This window comes from Condylura cristata, unplaced genomic scaffold, assembly GCF_000260355.1.
Source record: "Condylura cristata isolate star-nosed mole 26May11 unplaced genomic scaffold, ConCri1.0 scaffold00025, whole genome shotgun sequence".
NCBI lineage: Eukaryota > Metazoa > Chordata > Mammalia > Eulipotyphla > Talpidae > Condylura > Condylura cristata.
In genome coordinates, this window is record NW_004567126.1 from 16,353,393 (window position 1) to 16,372,046 (window position 18,654).

Consider the following 18,654-nt stretch of genomic DNA (forward strand, 5'->3'; position numbering starts at 1 on the left):
TTTGATTGGATTTCTTTAATTTTATTTTTGAAGAATGCTAATTCCTTCACACAGGAGGGGGAACATGGGATTTATGGGTTATCCAAAGTCCTAATTGTAAGCAGCAAAGTGAGCTGTTAGCTTCTCCCTTAACCAGAACCTTACATTACTTCATTTGACATTGTGACAGTTAATTAAAATGAAAGGTCACAGAAGAAATTCTATATCCTGTCCTAAATTACAGAAACATCATTTCCTAACATGAAGGCTATGAAAATCTTTCTTCAAAGAAAGATTTTAAAGTGCCTGAGTGGATTTTTGGTGATTAACTATATTATTGGATACATTGGGTTCTTTTGGGGGGATAATAGGTGAAATATATTATTGGTTCACTCTTAATGGTTTACATGTAGATTATTCCTTTAAGCCATCTACGTGGGCTTCTTTTCAATCCAGCACAGTCTTGTCTAGTAAGAAAAGCAGAACACTAGGGGTAAGGGGAGTGTTGAACTGATTGCACAGCAACTTAACATGCAGAAAGGACTACCCAAAGCAGTTAGGTGTGGCACCAACTGAAGGCAAGCCACTTCACATATTAAAAGTGTCTAGATTTGGGAGTGATAGCAATGATAAATGAGGATGAAGAGAGTTTAAAATGCTTCGAGAAATTAAAAATGATAACCCAGGGCAACACACGGTCACTTTCCTGACTTCAGATGAGCTGATCCTGACCTGCAGCATCATTAGGTGGTGAGTACTCTTAGATGAATGTGGCTTTATTATTTCCTGAAACTGGGTGTGTTGGGGGAGGCAGGGAGCAGGGACAGGATGTAACTCAGTGTTACATACAGGATAATGCTGGGTTTTTTCCTCCATAGTGGAAAAAACTATGGCTTCTCCTATCACAACATCCACCAATGTAGAGAGCTGCCTGCCAGCCACCTGTGGTCCGTTAGCTCCATAACTGGCCTTAAAAGCTGTGGTCTTAAGTTACCTGTAGGTTGTATCAACACTCAGGTTGGCCGCAGCTAACTCCGATGGAGGTATCCATGCAGGTAATGTGTTCCCAGCAACCCATTTCGTCCACTCAAATAAGCCAGGTTCTACGCGGATCTTCAAGTGATTTTCTTGTTGTAAACCTTAGAAGTAAAACAATGAAAATGAGGTGAAGCACCACTATGTCCTCAGTGAAAAAGGAAATCAGATTCGCTTGGTTGCACTGTTAACCAAAGTTCTGGTAAGCCTTTTATTCCTTTGCCTACTAGAGGTCCTATCAGAGTTAAAAGAAGGCAAAAGTGTGGACTTAGAGTCAACAAGCACATGCGTTTCATACACTGGACCACCACTAGGAGGGAGAGCAGTTGTAAGTGGTACTGGCTTTGAAGAAAAAAACCAGGTCTTTTCCCATAATTTATACACTTCTATGACTGCTAGGATTCTTCTTTCCAAATTAAACCCCAAGTTTATTTTCCCAAGAAACTGCAGAAGTTCTCTTAGCATAGACTATAATTTGGTGGTTCACATCATCGTTGAGGATAACATATTCACTTTATCAGAAAACCCAGCACTGAGTAATCCCATGTGCTTTCTCAGAGTAACTCTTCTCAGTAGAATTTGTCCTCATTTAATTTCATGGTTCGCGGTTATTTTTTCTGTGCAATTTTAATATCTAATGCATTTGAATATATATATGCAATCTAGCTTCCTTAAGCTAGCAAAGAGAAGCCTCAAGCGTAGTCAGAATTCTTTGTTGACTGTGTTTTATCTGGCTCATTCTCTTTCTCTGGTATAAGCAGACATTCCAGTTCTTTTCGTCTAGTTTCTAACAGTGAAATGAGTGGAGATTCCTGTACCTCAAGCTTCCACCATTTTCCAGGTGAAAGTTGAGCCTCTTGTAAAGTCATTGCACCTGACGACAGAAATAAGCGCACCTAAGATTTGCAGATACCTGGGGGCGTCACTACTGCTGTCAGCAAGAGGCAAACAGAGCAGAGTGGGCGGAAACTATTTCATGAAACGATCAGTAAGCTCTAAATTACCACCAGTCAATGGTATTTTACAAGCCGACAATTCATCCATAAGAGCTTTACATTTCAAGAGAAACATTAAGTGTGTACTTCCTCTCATTTCACGTACCCTGCCAGTTTGATTTGGAGATTTTTACAGTTATCTGCCAGAAAGGGCTGTTGCCACAAATTCCAATTCACAGCTTTCAAGTAGCGACTTCACAGGTCTAGGATAAGTTGGGGGGCAGGGCTAGAGGAAGCCTTTGTCAGGTCTTACCTTTCAAGATGTTGTATGCAGTCTGCACGCAACGCAGGGAAGGGGAGCAGTAGACGTGGTCGATGGTGGTATTGCTCTCTAGTAAGGCTTCCCCTGCAAAGGTACCCAGGGCAGAATCCCCTGATGGCTTTGCTGGGGCTCGGCTCCACCTTAGTGGGGCAAGTCCCACACATCTTTCCTTTCTTATGGGGGCTGAGGTAGATAGAGCCAGTCCTTTCAGGCTTCCCCCCAACACTTCTCCCAGCCCCCCAGGGTTTCTGTGAGGCAGGCAAGTGACAGGCTCCTTCTCGTCCTTTCCTTTCTCTGGTGCTAACAAGTAGTGAAGTTTTCATTAACAGGTGCCTAGCAATGTGATGATGCTCTGACGTTAAGCATGTGATGACATTGAGCTTTGCATGGTGAATATCAGAACTGGTTTAAATTTCATTCTTTGCTCAACCAGAATCTCACTCTGTCATGTTCTTCACATGAGGTAAATCCTAACACTGTCCACTTTCCTCTACAGGATCCTGTCTGAACACCTTAATAATTTGGCCAAGCTCCTCTTTGCCTGGCCACCATCTGTGCTCTGGAGACAAGACAGCTTGTTTCCCCTCTGCCATTGGCACTGATTCTCCACTTGATCTCAGCCAAAGGGCCAAGAAGCCAAGGTGCCGATTCTCCTATCTCAGGTTTTATTTTGCTCCTTCCTACTCTTCTGACCCTTTGTCCCATTGACTTCTGCATCAGGTATGAGCTTACTCATCTTTGCTCCTATCGGTGCTCCCCTAATACTTGGGACATGCTGTGGTCTGAGTGCACTGTACTGTATGGTGTTTACTCACTCATTTATTTCCCTGAGGGTGGCGACTCCAGATCCCAAACACCTAGCATAGGACCTTTAACCAAGTGAGTGATCTATTGGATTGTTGGATAAGTCACAACCTCTTTTCTATGTTTTTTAATCAAAAAAAATGTGTCTCGACTTTTCCAACAATCCAATGTATTAAATGATTGAAAAGTCTACGTTGCCGGGTGTGGCGCCAGGGCTCTTCAGGGCAGAGCATCTTCAGAGGGTCAGCTGGCTGGGGTGCTGCAATTACACCAGGCTGCCCTCCTCTTTGGCCTCAGCCTTGTGCTAGAGACATATGTCTTCCATCCCAGTGATGCCCTAGACTTCCCTCACCTTGCCCCATCACTAGGCTGTGACCCCCTCAGTTGAGAACACCCCTATTCATTTTGGCAAACCGAGGTGCCAAACAGTGTTCTGATAGAACCCCAGACTGTGTCCTGCATCCCCAAGAGCAAACTTGAAAAAGCAGCCGGATTCCCTCCAGGGCACATACCCACAAGCCTTGCTTGCATGCATCCAAACACGGTGATTGGGGCGTCTTTCTCGTAATCCCGGAACCCACCACTGCGCTGAGGTAAGCTGTGAGGCATGTTCAGGTTGGTGCGCATGTAGCGGCCTAGGGGTGGGGAAAGCCAGAGGAGATGGCATGAGTTGTGGCCTTGGGATGGTGGTTGCAGATTCTGGCAGCCCCTCCATTTTTCTCTTGGTCAGAATCTCCAGAGCAGTTGGGAACCATGGAGGCTGAGACCCTCTCTTGTGTAGAGTGTCTTAGAATCCATCCTTCCATTCAGGTGATAAAGTGACAAGAGGTAGTTTTCAAGGCAACTAACAAGACACTAAAGCAAGTGGGAGTCCGATACGGAAGCTTCTATCTTAAATAGGCCACTCAAATGAAAAATGGAACAAAAATGAGCCTGGGTTGACTTAACACAGGGAACTCTGGCCATGGAATCAGGACACCCGCCTCTGACTTTTCCATTCAACCAAGGGCAAGACATCTGCCTTCTGTGTCCCAGTTTATAGAATGGGGACAAGAACACTTATCTCTTCCCTATACGTCAATACAAATAGGCTGGACTTACCACGTAATAATGATAGGCATTTTTGATAGCACGTGTTAACTATAAATGACTCCATTTGGATAAATGTAGCTTGACTGTGCCCCCTAGAGGCCGTGACAGGTACGCCAAGCAGGCCAACCCACTACCCACCTTTGGCATCGAAGCACTGGGACAGCCAGTACTTGCCAAATACAACATCCATCCTCTCCCCGTGCCGACACACAAAGAGGCATCGCTTTTGAGGACCAGGCTGGCTGCCGACCCTCAGAGGCTGCTGAGAAAGAAAGACCATCAGTGGGGAGCATATCAGATGTGCCCTGAGCTCTAGAACAAGTTCTACCAAGATATAACTTGGGTAAGCCCCTTACATGCCTTGGGCTTTGGTCTGCACAATGGAGGGATTAAGGCTCGTCCTAAAGCACCTCACAAGGTATTTTTAGGATCAACTGGACAGTAGGTGTTTGATGATTAGAGATCTGATCATGGCGTTATCATCACTCCCCTTGCTGAGGGAAGGAACAGCATTTTGCCAGTAGTAAATCACTGCACCTGATGTGCAGCTTGGAGGTGAAACTGTCACTTTTGGAGAGAGAGAGGCTTGGGCAGGACAGTTCCCTCCCTGTCCACTCCTCCAGGGAGTGAGGACTTCTGTGATCACAAGTATGTCTCCTCATCTCTAATGTGGGGTTCCAGGGTCTGCTCAACAACATTGCCCTGCTCTTCCTTCTCTGGTCACAGTCTAGGTCCCCCCAGAGATACCACAGGGAGGAGAGCTGCTACCTCTGGGTGATGAAAGAGGGAGGTCTAGTCAAAGGCATGTCCGAACGCCCTTGGTTCTGTACCTGTGGGGCGGGTCTTGTTAGCGCTTTACACCTCGTCCCAATGAAGTTAATACAGTTGGTCCTTGAGCAAGTCAGGTTATGTGCTGACCTCTGCACACCGCCCCCCACCCCACCCCATTTATTGTCAAAAATCCACATGTAAGTTTTGATTTCCTCCAAACATAATGACAATTGCCCCTTGGTATTCACAGGGGCCTGGGATCGGATTCAGCACCACCCTAAGGCTGCTCAAACACCTGAGCCGGCTCCACTTACAGCCTGGCACACTGCAAAACGCAGACATGAAGGGTCTAATGTACTCACCGAAATCTGCATGTGAGTGGCCCTGGGGACTTAAGCCCAATGTCATTGGAGGGCCTGCTGGGGAGTGGGATGCTGGCTCTCTTCCCTGCTGTACCAAGAAGTCTGCTCTCCTGGTCTTCAATATGTTTGAACTTTTTGATTTGGCGCCATCAGTAAGGATTTCCCTCTCCAGCCCCTCCTTTCTGGCTTAATTGGGAATCCTAACACTGTGAGCCCTGTTCTGATCTTCAGACAATAGCCTTCCTCAGCAGCCTGGACCCAAATGCTGGTCACCACTGTAGGGACCTTGCATCTCAGTCTTGAATTGTGTGCCCTTCCTTCTTAGGAGATTGGGGAACTTTTGGGGAAGCAGCAAGGGCCAGGCCTCATATTAGTAAGTGGGTGCGTGGCGATCCCGAGTGGCCATTAGGATGTGTTCCTGGAGTCAGCCTTACCTGCGTGGGCTGGCAGATGATGGTCAGGGGTGTCGTCTCCCCCAGGCCCTGGTCTTCATACTGCCGCCTCTCTAACACCCCATCACCAAAGGGCAGCGAGCTGGAAGACGATGTGTTTAGGATGGAGTAAGAGCTGCGGAGGAGGAGAAGGAAGATGGTCAATCCCTTGGCCAGGAGACACTGGTATTTCATTCTGCGGCCCAGGAAGCAACACCTCTAGTAAGCAACTGGGCAAATGAGCATGGGTATCCCATTCTGGAGAAAAAAGTGACTTGTAATTAATGCATTACAGGTGGATGAATTTCCATATCTGGAACACACACATTCACTGGCCAAGAGGCCAGGGGTCTTGCACTTGGGATGCCATGTTGAAGAGAAATGAGGAACCAGTTTTATACCATGGTTTCCAGTGATTCTGATGACTCAAAAGGAAAGCAGTTCTTGATGCCTTAGTCTTTTCCATGGTGAGTTCCATCTGTGGTGTGTTTTGATTTGTCTGCTGTCCCCACCCCCTGCCTGGGGCTCCTATCTCCCATTAACCTTCTTTAACTCAAACCTCACCCCTGTTTCAGTAACACTTCAACAAGATGTAATATAGACACTTCAGAGGAGACCATTCATTCTTACCAGAGGTGGAGCTGGGTGCCAAGAACTCTCAGTTCTAGGTGGAACACTAACTGCAGGAGCCCTTGAAAGGTTTCACTGCAGGGAAGTCAGTCAAATCATGTGGGGTTTGGTGAGGACTCCCCAAAGCTTACTGGGCACATCAATCAACAGCTCTGACCCCTGGGCTGGGCCAGGGGAGGGCACTGAGTTCCTGCTTGTTTACAGCTAGGTAGCCAGACACCCCAACGTGCCCAGGGAGAGTCCTGGTTTGTGACTGACCTGGCAATCTGTTCAATTTAGCATCTGTTCTGGATTATTGAATATAGTATTCTTCCTTTTGAATTTTATTTTTAAAAAGCTTTACCGTCACTGATTTAACCCCGCTAACTGGTGGTTACAAAACCCCCTTTAGAATACATTACAAAATAGGATTTTAATAATTTTAGTGCCTCTTTCACTCTTAGTTTTTTTTTTTTTTTTTTTTTTAATGAGTGCCAAGAGACTCATCCTACTTATAAACTAAGGTCTCAGAAGCCCTTGTGCCCTCAGCATCCCCAGGAGAGCTGCCACAGCCCTGCTCTTCACAGACAGAGCCCAGGAGGCCCCAGAATCTCGGTTTAACAAGACCTCATAGGTAAGTAGGATGTGCAGCCAAAAGAGACCTCTCATAGTCAAATAGAAGTCCTTGTAGCCCAGGGAGATTTTGTGACATAGGCGAAGAGGACAGCTGTTAGTTTTAAATCAAGACCCTCCTGAACGTCACACAGGAAAGGAAAACCCAGTTTCACCGTCTGACTCAAAAAGCTTCAGGGCCGGAAGCATCTAGCTGAGGCAACTGTCCTGACACCCTGCTTGTGCACGTTCCTTAATTTCTTTGCTTTATTAAGGCTGTGAAGGTGCTGACAGCTCTTCCTATCTCCCCTTCAGCTCGCCTGGCCAGGACAGCACCAGCCTCCCTCCTCCTTGACTGTCATCGTAACTGAAGGATCTGACTCACCCTGCGAGTTTGGGGCTGTCAGCTGCAGTGACAACAGTCAGATGCTGAGAGAAGAGTAGGAAGAAGGCCGAGTCTGACACCCAGAACACCTTCACCAGCACCGGGGAGATGGTCCTTGCATCCCCTGGCCCGCGTGCTCACCCAGGAGGAAAGGTCCGCCCACCCCAGGTCAGAGGATACTCGGAGCTTCACCAGTGGACAAAAATATGGAGACTCAGAACCAGGCAAGACACCAATAAGGGTCATGGGGAGGATCTCTGAAAAGGACAGGGCTGGAGGGCTGTGAAGGACCACTGACCCCCAAGTCCCAAAACTTGTTACTTGGGTTCCCAACTTCCCATCCAGTCAGCCAGGACTGGATTTACGCAGCCCCTGTGAGGCGTATGGAACTCCGGTGAAGGCGAGGGAAGGTCTGTCTGATAACAAGCTGGCCTCTGCCTCCCATGTCTGGGAGTCACCGGGAAAAGGACTGTTCTTTATAGGATCACATGTGTGCAGAGACATCTGCTTTGACAAGCATGGAAGAAGACTGGGAAACAAGAAGTTAGAGGAAAAAGACTAATCATAAGGCTGATGGCTACCTGAACTCCCCACTGAAGCCTCACCTCGCCTCTGAGGCAAGTGCACTTCTCTCCACTTTCTAGATTAGCAAACTGATGCTAGGAGGCCACACCGCTGGCGAGTTAGGATCTGAATCCACGACTTTAGAAACAAGGATCCATTACTGATCACAACACCCTAATTTAGCATCTCCCCGCATTTAGCAGGGGTGACTGCAGAAGCTGGTGTCAGAGCTGGCTCCCAGGACAGTCACGTCACTAGCCACCTCTCCAGATGGCGCAGACGTCTCTGCATTCTGTGACTCTGGTCCCTCACGTTCACCCTCTGCCAGCCTGAGCTCTAATTGAGGCACCCAAGGGTTTGACTAGGGTGATGGGGTCACAGGGCTGATCACGTCTCCTCTTTCGCGGACACGGTCCTACTTTTAAAACAGTAATCTGGGAGCTGTATCAGCTTCTTGTTCTCAGCTTATTCACCTATCGTTTGCTTTACTTGTTTCCATAGGGATAAAATGATTTTTGAAAACCCAACTTGCTTTGATGTTCAGAAGCAATTTCTGAACATGTTTGGGGGCAGCAGGAGGCAGGTTTGATCCTCTACTGTGCTGCAAAATGGGGTGTGTACTGAGGGGCTGGAGGCTGGAAGGGGGCAGGAAAGGCTGGGTAGGGACCAGTAAGGAAGACCTTGGTTTCTCCCATTTTTAGGTTTGCGGCCTGCTTACTGCTAACTAAGGGAGGGGCCATCTTCCCTTTTCTTTCTCCAGGCCAAACACTCATCGAACACGCCCATCTCCACATCTCTTGAGGTAATGATGACACTGGACACCATGGGCCAATGCCAATGGCCCCGGCCCCCAGCCACGTGGCAAGAACCAGATGCCTGGGTGGCCAGGGAAGGGCTGGCTTCGGACTTCTCAGTAGAAGAAAGAGAAGGTAACTTTGCTCCTGTTTCTCTGCAGAGAAAGGTGGTCATATTGCCCAGGGGCCAAAGAGTAGTAAGGGATGGGCGGGATCCCTCCACACCCAGATAAGGGGGTTCCCATGCGTCTGGTGGGCTCTGTCCATTTCCTTGCCCACACTCTCATCTAGGCATGTGGGGGTCAGCACTGACCCACTCTAGGGCCACCCAGCAAGTAAGGGGCAGCCTGGTCTCCTGATCCCAGGAAATCCTTTATGACTAGTCCTGCTGGCACAGTGGCATCTTCCCAGCTGCTGTGGGGCTAGACCCCAGCACAATGGCCCAGGACAAGATGGCCCGAAGCCCCGAAACAGTGCTGGGGTGGGCCAGACAGTCGCATCTAATGGGACAGGCACGGCAGAGCTAGGCAAGTCGCCTCTCCCTGCTCTCGAGCCCCAGTCAGCCCCCTCCTGGCTGCCTGGAAACTGCCCAGCTCTCTCTCCTCCATCACTGTGACTGCCGCCCTTGTGTCCAGATTCTTCAGAAAGCAGCAGCAAAGAACTGAGGGTCTGCTTACCCGTGAAATATCCAGGTGCTGCACTCGTCGGCCTTGGTGATGTAATTCTCAGGCAGGAGTCCGGAACAGCCAGTGGTCAGGGACGTGCCGTAGATCCAGCCCTCGCTGGTGCTCGTCTGCTCCATCGGCGACATGAAGATGAAGTCCCCAGGCACCAGCTCCAGCTCATCGTCATTCTGTGGTGTGTACGGGTAGATCACCTGTAACGTCTGAAAAAGAGGGGGTTGGGTGAGGCCCACATGTGACCCGCTCTTTGGTGCACGTGCGCGCCCCCAGGCATCTGTGTCTAGTGTCCACATCCAGATGTGATGTTCACAGGAGGCCTTCGGGACTGTAGGCGCCTGCCATATAGTTTTGGAGGCAGATCAGAAAGCATTGCTCTTTCAGGGTTGAGGGCAGTGTGGTCCTGCCACTATTGGGTGGTTCCAGACTTTCCTTCAGATGCATCTTCTCTTCCCTTCAGGAATGAAAAACAGTTTTAAGAAGTTCATCTGAAAACCCACAGCTCTCCTGTCTGGGACCTGGTCTCCCCACTGCTCTACCTGCCAGGTAGGTGCCACCAATACTTGGGGGTTACTGATGGGCCAGGTGGGCAGAGAGAAGGTGGGCATGAAGGATTCTCCTCTCTAGACACCTCAGCTACTTGAGAGAGACATGGTCGCTGCCTTCAAGGAGTTTCTTTAAACCCACATTTTCAACAGTGATCTTGAAAGAAAATTATCTTTCACGTTCATCAGGATATACGGCAGGGTGTCACCAGCCATCATCACAGCCCAGATGGAGAACATGTGTTCCCTTCTCTGGGCTCAGAAAAGCCCCCTGTACCAACCACAGGCCATGCTGATTGATTCCACTGTTGCTGGCCTCCTTTCCTGGTATAAATAAATATCACAGGCCTGAAGATACTTTGGAAAACAATAGCAGGCGACCTCAGTAATAAGGAAAAGATTTCCTGTTTGTTTCAGACACAAAGATGCAGCCGTTTTCACAGATTTTCCTACAACCCCCAAGGCAAACCCTTCAGGTCCCACTTTCAGGTTTTTAACTTTGTTAGCTTTGGTTTCCACATCAAGTATTATTTCACAGGACTATAAACGTCAAATGAGGCAATCTTAGACTCCTTAGGACAAAGCCTTGTCTATAGACGGGCATAATTACTTCTGTTCCACCCTCGCTCCCAATTTCCCTATATGTGCATCAGCTAACTGGTGCCAAGGTTACATGTTGGAACTGTTTCCAGGGCACTGAATTCCCTCCTGGAAGGCTCTAGTGAAAGGAAACAGTTAAATGAGATTGTTCTCAGAGGACTAAAAGTGAGAATGCCACTGGATTTCTGATTTTCTGTCTATTGAGGGCACTGTTTCTTCTTAATTTTACTCTAACCTCTTTCAGCGCCAGGGTTACTGCTTTTCTGCTCTGCACATACTCAAGTCACTTTCCCAAACTAAGCAGAAAGGTTTTCTGCTGGGTGGTTAAAACAGCTCAAAGAAAATCAGAATCACAAGAAATCTCTTCAGTCTCAAAGGCACATGTGTCATGACCCAACCAAAGGCTGGAACAGGGGGGAGGGAGGCGCCGTGTCAAGGTGAGCGAGTCTGTACTCTGCCCTGTAGACACGCAGGCAGAGCCGGGTCATGGTCAATCAAGGGCTGCGACGGCCGGCAGAGTGGCTGGACCCCTCACACCTGGCTCACTAAAGAGCACGAGAGTTAGGGTACAGCGGCAAAGCCCAGCCCAGACCTGCTGCCTGCATCGTGGCTGCCTTTTCTCACTCACCTACGTGTGAGAGTTGTCAGGACACGCACCTAGCTGTGCTCTGCTTTCCTTATTCTTCTGTTTAGCATCTTCTTGAGTCTGTCTCTAGCTTGCTTTTCTCCTTCCTCCGTGAGGGCCACACTCAGTTTCCCAGCTGACATCTTGGGAAGGGCAGGAAGGACGGCGCCTGGTGACCTCTGAAGCTCTTTTTACTCTTAGTAATAGAGTGGTGTTTCCCTGACCCCATGCTGGGTTTTATGTTTGGGTCTTTCTATGCACCTTTTATTTAGCCCAGCAAGAGATGATCACTTTACTCATGAGGAAACCAGGTGTGTGTAGGACATTGTAAATCTGTCTCTGGCTGGAGAACAGAATCTGAGGCATGGGTGCTGGAGTCTAATATGTAAGCTTGTGTGTGATTCTATCCTTCCTCTCGACTTCTACAGCTTGGCATATAAAACGGGCTCAGCCTCAGGTGACTGCTAAATGGAAGAGACTGTGTGAAGCACTAACAGGCATCTGTGAGCCCCAATTAAGTGAGGCTCTCACAGTGGCGAGATGAGGCCCGGGCGTCTTCCTAAGCAGCACTGTGCCTTGCTGTGTGTCCTTGCCTGTTCCCTTCTCTGGACATCTGTCACCTCATTACGGTGATCAGCCAGACCTGCCTCCTAGGGGCAGAGTAAGGGAGAAGGCGGGCAGGATGAGGCGTACCTGTGCAGGAGGGCTCGGGCAAAGCCAAATGACCAGAGAGGGGAGGTCTCTGTCAAAGGGGCCGAGGTGAGTTATCAGAAGGAACAGTAATAGGTGAGCTTTTACAAATATGAGTTAAAAGAGGCCAAGCTATTTTTAGAAAATAATTCATCGTGGGCGCTGGCTGCCTCTTTCCCTCAGTGCCAATTGAGCAGAATGTGGGTCAGGCAGAAAAGCAATTACCCTTTGTGTTAACTGGAGGGCAGTGTTGATTAGAAGATATTTCTTGTAAAATTCCACTGCTACCTTCCTTCCTTCTCTTGGAAAAGGTGACTTGGGACAGTCCTCTGCATGCAACCTTTGACTTTTTCTTTACCCTCCAAAGAATCCTATTGGCCAAACCTCTCTTGCTACATGTGGGGTATCACCCTAAGCAATTCCTGGAGGCGTCAGAATTCACAAGTATAGACCTGCCACGCAGCCTGTCCTGGGGCTGGAGCTTTGTCACAGTCAGCCCTTCTCAGCACTGACAAAGCAATGACCAGGCCTCCTGCTCCAGACTCTGAACTTTTGTATCTCACACTGAAGTAAGACGTCCATAGAAGATGTTAAAACTGTAAACTAACAACCATGTCAGTTAGAGTTCAGTATATCAATAAAGTTCAATATATCAAGTTAAATGGACGACTGATCCTTCATCAAACTAAGTGGTTTTTGTTTTGTTTTGAGTTTCTTTCTTTGAAAGGATTGGCCATTTCACTGGTCAGAATCCCCAGGTGCTGGCTTTAGCTCTGGGCCTACATTGTTAGTTCGCTTTGGGCCAGCTGCTTAACCTGTGTCTCAGGTTATGCTTCAGGAACAAAATGGACAGCATTAGTCTGCAGAGATGGCATGAGGTTGTCCTGGAAAGCAAAGCTGGTCTCCTTACCTGCCTAGGACACAGTGAGTCCCTGTGATGACCAAGGCTTAGCATGAGCTTTCATTCCCTGTGTGGCTACTCTCCCTCCTCTGCTGCAAAGCTCCTTGAAGACAGGATCACATTTTAACATTCTAGAACATTCCCACATATCTAGCCTGACTTAGATAGTGAACAACATGTTGATTATGTGATTGCAGCTTTTTATATCAATGTGCTCTCCTCATCCCAGATCTGTAGAAAGTCATCTGTCAACATCAGGAACTGATCTCATATTTGAAAATGTCCCAACATATTTCTCCTGTCTATTTTCCTATTTCATGTCTATCTCCTTCCAGCAAGACTAGCAGGATAGGGAGAACAATCGGGGTTTTATATAGATGAACCACTAGGAATGCAAGGTGGGAGGGACACAAGCTCACAGCCTCCCAGTGAGTTGGGCAGAGACTGGGCAAGATCCCAGGCCTTGTGCTCCTGGTCTATACTCTTTGTGTCGCTTGCGTTGGGTGCCCGCCCATCACCTGCAGCAGTGAGTGTCAAGCGCCCTCCAGGAGTGACAGTGAGACCTACCTCGTGGTTAGCAAATCGGATGTCCCGCGAGAATATGGTAGCCACCCAGTCGCACCCAAGTTTGACGTCTATGTTCTGGGCTAGTTTCTCCAGGGTGGGTAGGTGACTCGCTTGGAAGTGGTAAGCTAGCGTCACATGCAGCTGCTTCTTATGAGGTTCCACATGGACTTCTGGAAAGAGGAAGGAAAGGCCAGTTATTAGGATGTGTTCATAAAAGCAATGATGAAGACTTAGGGACACAAAGGTACCCTGATCCGTTCTGCTTCCCAGCTAAGAAGGCGTTGGTCACACAGAGCCGTTCCTCTCTTTCCCTATAGCAGGAGAGAGGGCAACAGCTCCTGAATCCACACACCAGGTGTGAGATAATCACACAGTTTTCCTGTAGACCTTGGGATCTGTTCCGAGGCAACTGTGGTTGGCTCTTTCCCACAGCAACTCTAGTTAATTACCAACCCCACCAGGCAGTTGAGGAAATGAGACCTAATGGGGTGAGTAATTCAGAGTCTGTAGAAACAACAGAATCCATAACTGCATGACTCCGAAGGTTGTATTGCCTTTGTTTTGAAATCAAATATAATCAAGTCTCTTAGCTTCTGGGTGACTCCAATGGCAAAATGAAGGGAAATATGGAATACTTTCAAAGTTTAAAACAGGATTTGGTGTCAAATAATTCTTGCTCAGAGTTATAGATCTGTGAATGATGGAGTTTTTAGGAGCATCCCAACCTCAGTTTGTGACAACTAATTTGCAACATGCTCTAGGGAGTGCAAAATCACCTCTAGTTGAGGACCATTGGCTTAAAGTATGCAGGCTATTTTAAAGGCTTCATAACCAGCAACCTACTTACGTCATGGAGGGGTTTTCCTTCTCTTTCGTACTTGATTAAATGGGGAGATTCATTTAATCTTTGAGTTAGACACTGAAAAAGATGCATCTAGAAGGTTGCTAGTGAATTGAGGAGTAAAGGGAACAGCTCAAGACACACAGAAGTAGAAGCTTCCTCTTTGAGTACTTTATCACACAGTATTGTATTCCTTTGGTATAAACCCCCCAAGATGACAGCTATGTGTCTTGTTCAAGAGTCTTGCTAAATAAGATACACATGAACCCCTTAGCCACCTAGCATGAAGGATGACACTAAGTCTACTTACAGGAATTGGAGATGCCCATAACTCCATTACCAAGACATAAGTTCTAGGGTAAAGACCTGGTGACAGCCTTCCATGGGGCCACCCAGTTCTCCAAATCGCCACGAGGGGGCGCCACCAGGGCGCAGAAGCCAGCAAGTCACATTCATAGAGTGCAGATTCTTGAACAACTGGCTGTGCCCTTTCCTGTAAAGGAAAGCCAGCAAGAGCCACAATACATGCTTTTCCAGGAAGCATGTGCTCCTATTAAGGGATGAAGTTGGACTCTCAAACATTTTTGTAAATAAATGGCAAATCAATAGTTTTGAAGAAGGGAAAAAAATAGATGTTGAAGCCAAAAAAAAAAAAAAAAAAATCAGCCACAATCCTGGCTTAGACCTACTTTACTCAGTTGTGAAGGATTTGGGTTTTGTGGCTGCAACATTAGTTTGGTTCTTGTGGGAGTTTTAGTGATTTTGACTATAGCTACTGTGGGATAAGACAGAGATAGTTCCCTGAGTAAAGGGATAGATACAAGAAATCCTTGGACTCTCTATTATCCATTTCTCTGAACTATTAGGCTCCTTGCAAAGTCAGGGTAGAGACTAGTCCTGAGAGAGAAACGGGCTTCTGGAGGGGGATATGGTCTAAAGAGAGGCAGTGTCTTAGAGCCCAGAGCTCCTGAGAGGAGACCTGGCTACAAACTGGGCCCTGATCACAGGCTCCTCAGGTCCCAGTCCTGACTGGGTCTGTTCTGATAGAGAAAATAAGCACCTGAGCTGAGGCTGGAACCCAGGTGACCTCAGGCCCCGAGTCAGGAGACTGAAAGGAAAGTGTGGTTTACTTGGCTCTCCCCCTGTGGCCTTCTACACCAAGGGTTGGGGTGGAGGGCCACCTGGGGTTTCCAGCTGTGCATTCACCTCTGGATTCTGGCCTGCGCTCACAGTTGTGGGGGCTGGCTGTGGGTTCCAGCAGGTTGGGCACTGATTGGCTCAGTGGATTTTACTGTTTGTCACTAAATGGCTCCACTCTCCTCTATGCTAGCCACCCCTCACGGAGTAAATACAGAGAACCCCCCGTAAATGCCCACAGGGAGGAGGTTTGTGAGGAAGCAAGCAGACTGAACTAGGAGGTGGTGGTGGGGCTACAAAGGAACAGGGTTTGTGGAGCAGTGACATGTGTCCCTTCCACTTGGGTGCTGGGGAGCGGGCATTGGGCGTTCTCTCCAGAAGGTGTGCAAACCAGTAGCTTCCTATTTTTTGCAAGGACACGCACAGGAGAGGGGGTTTCTTTGTGTTCCGCCCCTCCTGCAGGACCTGCCCCTCTGACTCCACCCACTCTTCTCAGATCCTTCCCCAACCCTCTCCTGCCCGGATTTTGACGCACAGGACCCAGGCTGGCCTGACAACTCTGCTCACCGGTTTTGGAGGCCGCTTCCGCGGCAAAGTCTGCGGCAAACTTCTTGAGGACCTCAGCACTGTCCTCCTTCACAAAGAGGCCGATGAAGTTGGAGGAGGTATAGAGCTCCAGGGGCAGTGGGGCCGAGAACTTACACTTCCAGCGACTGACGGTGGCCTGCAGGGCTTCCCCCAGGGCATCCACCTTGCTGTCTTCACACTAGCAGGGGAAACAACAGGTTCATCCAGAGACCAGGGGAGCCAGGCCTGAGCTCGCTCGTGGCTCCTTGCCATTTGCACCTGGCTGTGAGGTCACCACTGCTGTTCTTGAGGAGGGAGGACAGCAGACTCCCAACCTCCTGTCTGCTCTGATGTGCCAGGAAGTCAGGCCTGGGGGAGCGGGAAGCCAGGGGGACGCGGCACGCCAGGATCAGTTGTTGTGTGTTTCTCACTGCTTTGCATCACTGTGCCTTTTCCCCTTCCTCTTAGATGAGCAAAGCTTGCTCTGTGTCCACCCCCATGGTGGTTGGGAGGAATGGAGCTCTGAGCCGTGACAGCCTCCTCCCACCCTCTCCAGGCTTGGAGGAAGAATGAGTGTCTCTCAAACTCTGCCTGCCTTTGAGAAAGATCCTGGCATGAGTAAGAGGAAGTGATAATCATCTTGATTTTCAGCGTGAATGGTAAGAAAGAAGGTGTGAGGAACATATTTTTTACCCAAAAGGAGAGAGAGAGGGAATCTGGAAAACCACCACCCCAAATATTTTAAAAAGGTATTGTCTTAAAATGCTACCATTCCACCTCATCTTGAATACACCTGGGTCTCTACAGAGACCGAAAATAGATGAAATGTATTTACATTAATTATAGTGAGGGGGTTTTAATTTAGTGCTTAAATAAGCTTCATGGCTGCTAGAAGTGGGCCAGGTAACTGCAGCAGAGACGGCCTCTGCCGTCTCTGGAAAGAGCAGTGAACTCCACCTTGCGCGGTGTTCGTGCGGCTGACGTCTCCCTGCCTGGCTGTAGACCAGGTTTCTGGTTCTCAGCTCTCTAGTTTCCATTCTTCCTTTGAGAGTGGAAAAGCAGACCACAGGCCTGGTGACGTGGGAAGGTGACTCGTTGCCACTGTGGCCGCCTCGCCATTGTGACTCTTGGGGCCACGGCACCACCCTGGGTGCTCCTGGGCCTCGGTGGCTCCTGGGAAGAGCACCGGGCCAGCAGGGAGGCCCTCCGAGCCCTGACGGCCAGTCTGACGCTTGGAGCCCAGGATCATTCCCACGGGGCCCTGCACTGTGACCCCTGGCAGGGTCGGGGGTGGTGACTCACCATGAAGAACTGGCAGAGGGTGATGTGGGGGAAGATGTTGTGTGCCTTGTTCTTCCCACAGATCTGCTTCGACTGCTGCCAGAAGTCGGAGAGCTTCTGGGCCAAGGGGCCCGTGGGGCGGAGGTAGAGCACATACTCCCGAGGCAGCGGGTCGTCCAGGAAGGGGTCGCCCACGTGGGAGAACAACCTGCGGGGGACAAGGGAGCCGAGTAGACCTTGTGTGAGAACAATGGAAGGGAAGGAGGAACAGAGAGATCCCTGCCCCCACCCCGGGGGGGAAGGGGAAGAATTTCACCTCTGTGTTTTAACAATCTACCCTTGAAGCTCACACAAAGTCTCCTCACTATCATGACATCTTCTAGCCACTGACTGCAGCCTGAGTTCGATCCCCAGCCAGAGAGCTGGCCCACACGGCTCAGCAGACCTCTCCTGACCTCCCTGCTGCTCCCCACCCCTCAGTGGTGTAGTTCAGTTAGTCCACCTGCTCCCCACTGTCTCTGGTGAATCCTCTCACCCTCAGCACCTCTGGCCTACACCCCAGTTTTTGTATGCATAAATAAATAAATCTTAAAAACCTGAAAGCCACTCTCTGCGAGCATTCTTAGATAAACTCCAAATCCTTCCCCGCTCCAGTCCACCTCTGCAGTTCCAACCCTTCATGCCCCTTCATTTCAGCCCATGTTTAAACCCATGTGTCCCCAACAAGGGAAACCGCGTGTGTGTGTGTGTGTGGTGGGGCCGCCCTGAGTGGTGGGTGACATCCTGGAAGTAAGATTTCTTCTAAATTGACCTGCCCAACACCCCCACACATCAAGGGGTATTGTGATGGGGAGCTACTTGGGAATGCTTTGGATGCTTTGGCTTTCTTTCAACAGCTCTAAGGAGAAGCCTGCCTGGGCCAGGGCAGAGGAAGCAACTGGCTTTGCATGGGTTTGTCACATGGTGTTTGGCTCTGCTCCCCTGGAAGGGTCTCTGAGAAAGGCTGCACCTCTCTGCTCATTCACATTCTTTGAGTTAATTACATGCTATTTTCTCTATTTATTTATTTCATACCAACCAGTCACAAGCCGCCTGAACACTTCTTCCTCCTGTGGATGCCAAGGCTTTTTGTCTGGAAGGAAAAATCAGATTTCTGTTGTTAGTATTTTTAGCCTCTCATTGGCTTCTGCCACTGCAGGGACAGGAATTGAGAGTGAAGTGGGCACCGGAGAAGCCTTCCCCATGGTGCTGGGGAGAAACCTAAACAGGGACCCCCCAGGGCCCCACTCAAGGCCTGTGTACGAGGACGTGTGATGAAGTTCCGTGTAACTAGTGCCGGGCGGCCCATGTGGTCTATTTTCAGTAGTCTCCACAGTAGAGTTTTATTTTTGCTTCCCTAAAGGTTGTCACGTCTTTGTTTTTCCTTCCTTCTCACCCACTTACGCTTCCTGACCCAAATCCCCTACAGACTGTTTCCCAAACAATGTAGCAAAGTGTGCTAGAAAGTGGGAATCCATGGCCATGA

The 18,654-nt window shown here is 49.0% G+C and overlaps 1 protein-coding gene across 1 annotated transcript in view; it reads right to left on the reverse strand.

The window, feature by feature from the left end:
- UBASH3B (ubiquitin associated and SH3 domain containing B) overlaps positions 1-18,654 on the reverse strand; it is a 123,721-nt gene that overhangs the window by 9,808 nt on the left and 95,259 nt on the right. Inside the window, exons 2-11 of the mRNA XM_012729713.1 lie at positions 18,208-18,261; positions 17,151-17,337; positions 15,849-16,047; positions 13,304-13,473; positions 9,373-9,581; positions 5,735-5,867; positions 4,306-4,426; positions 3,588-3,710; positions 2,263-2,355; positions 974-1,118 (exon numbers count right to left, since the gene is read on the reverse strand). Coding sequence (XP_012585167.1) covers positions 974-1,118; positions 2,263-2,355; positions 3,588-3,710; positions 4,306-4,426; positions 5,735-5,867; positions 9,373-9,581; positions 13,304-13,473; positions 15,849-16,047; positions 17,151-17,337; positions 18,208-18,261 — 1,434 coding nt within the window. The remainder of the gene's footprint in view (positions 1-973; positions 1,119-2,262; positions 2,356-3,587; positions 3,711-4,305; positions 4,427-5,734; positions 5,868-9,372; positions 9,582-13,303; positions 13,474-15,848; positions 16,048-17,150; positions 17,338-18,207; positions 18,262-18,654) is intronic.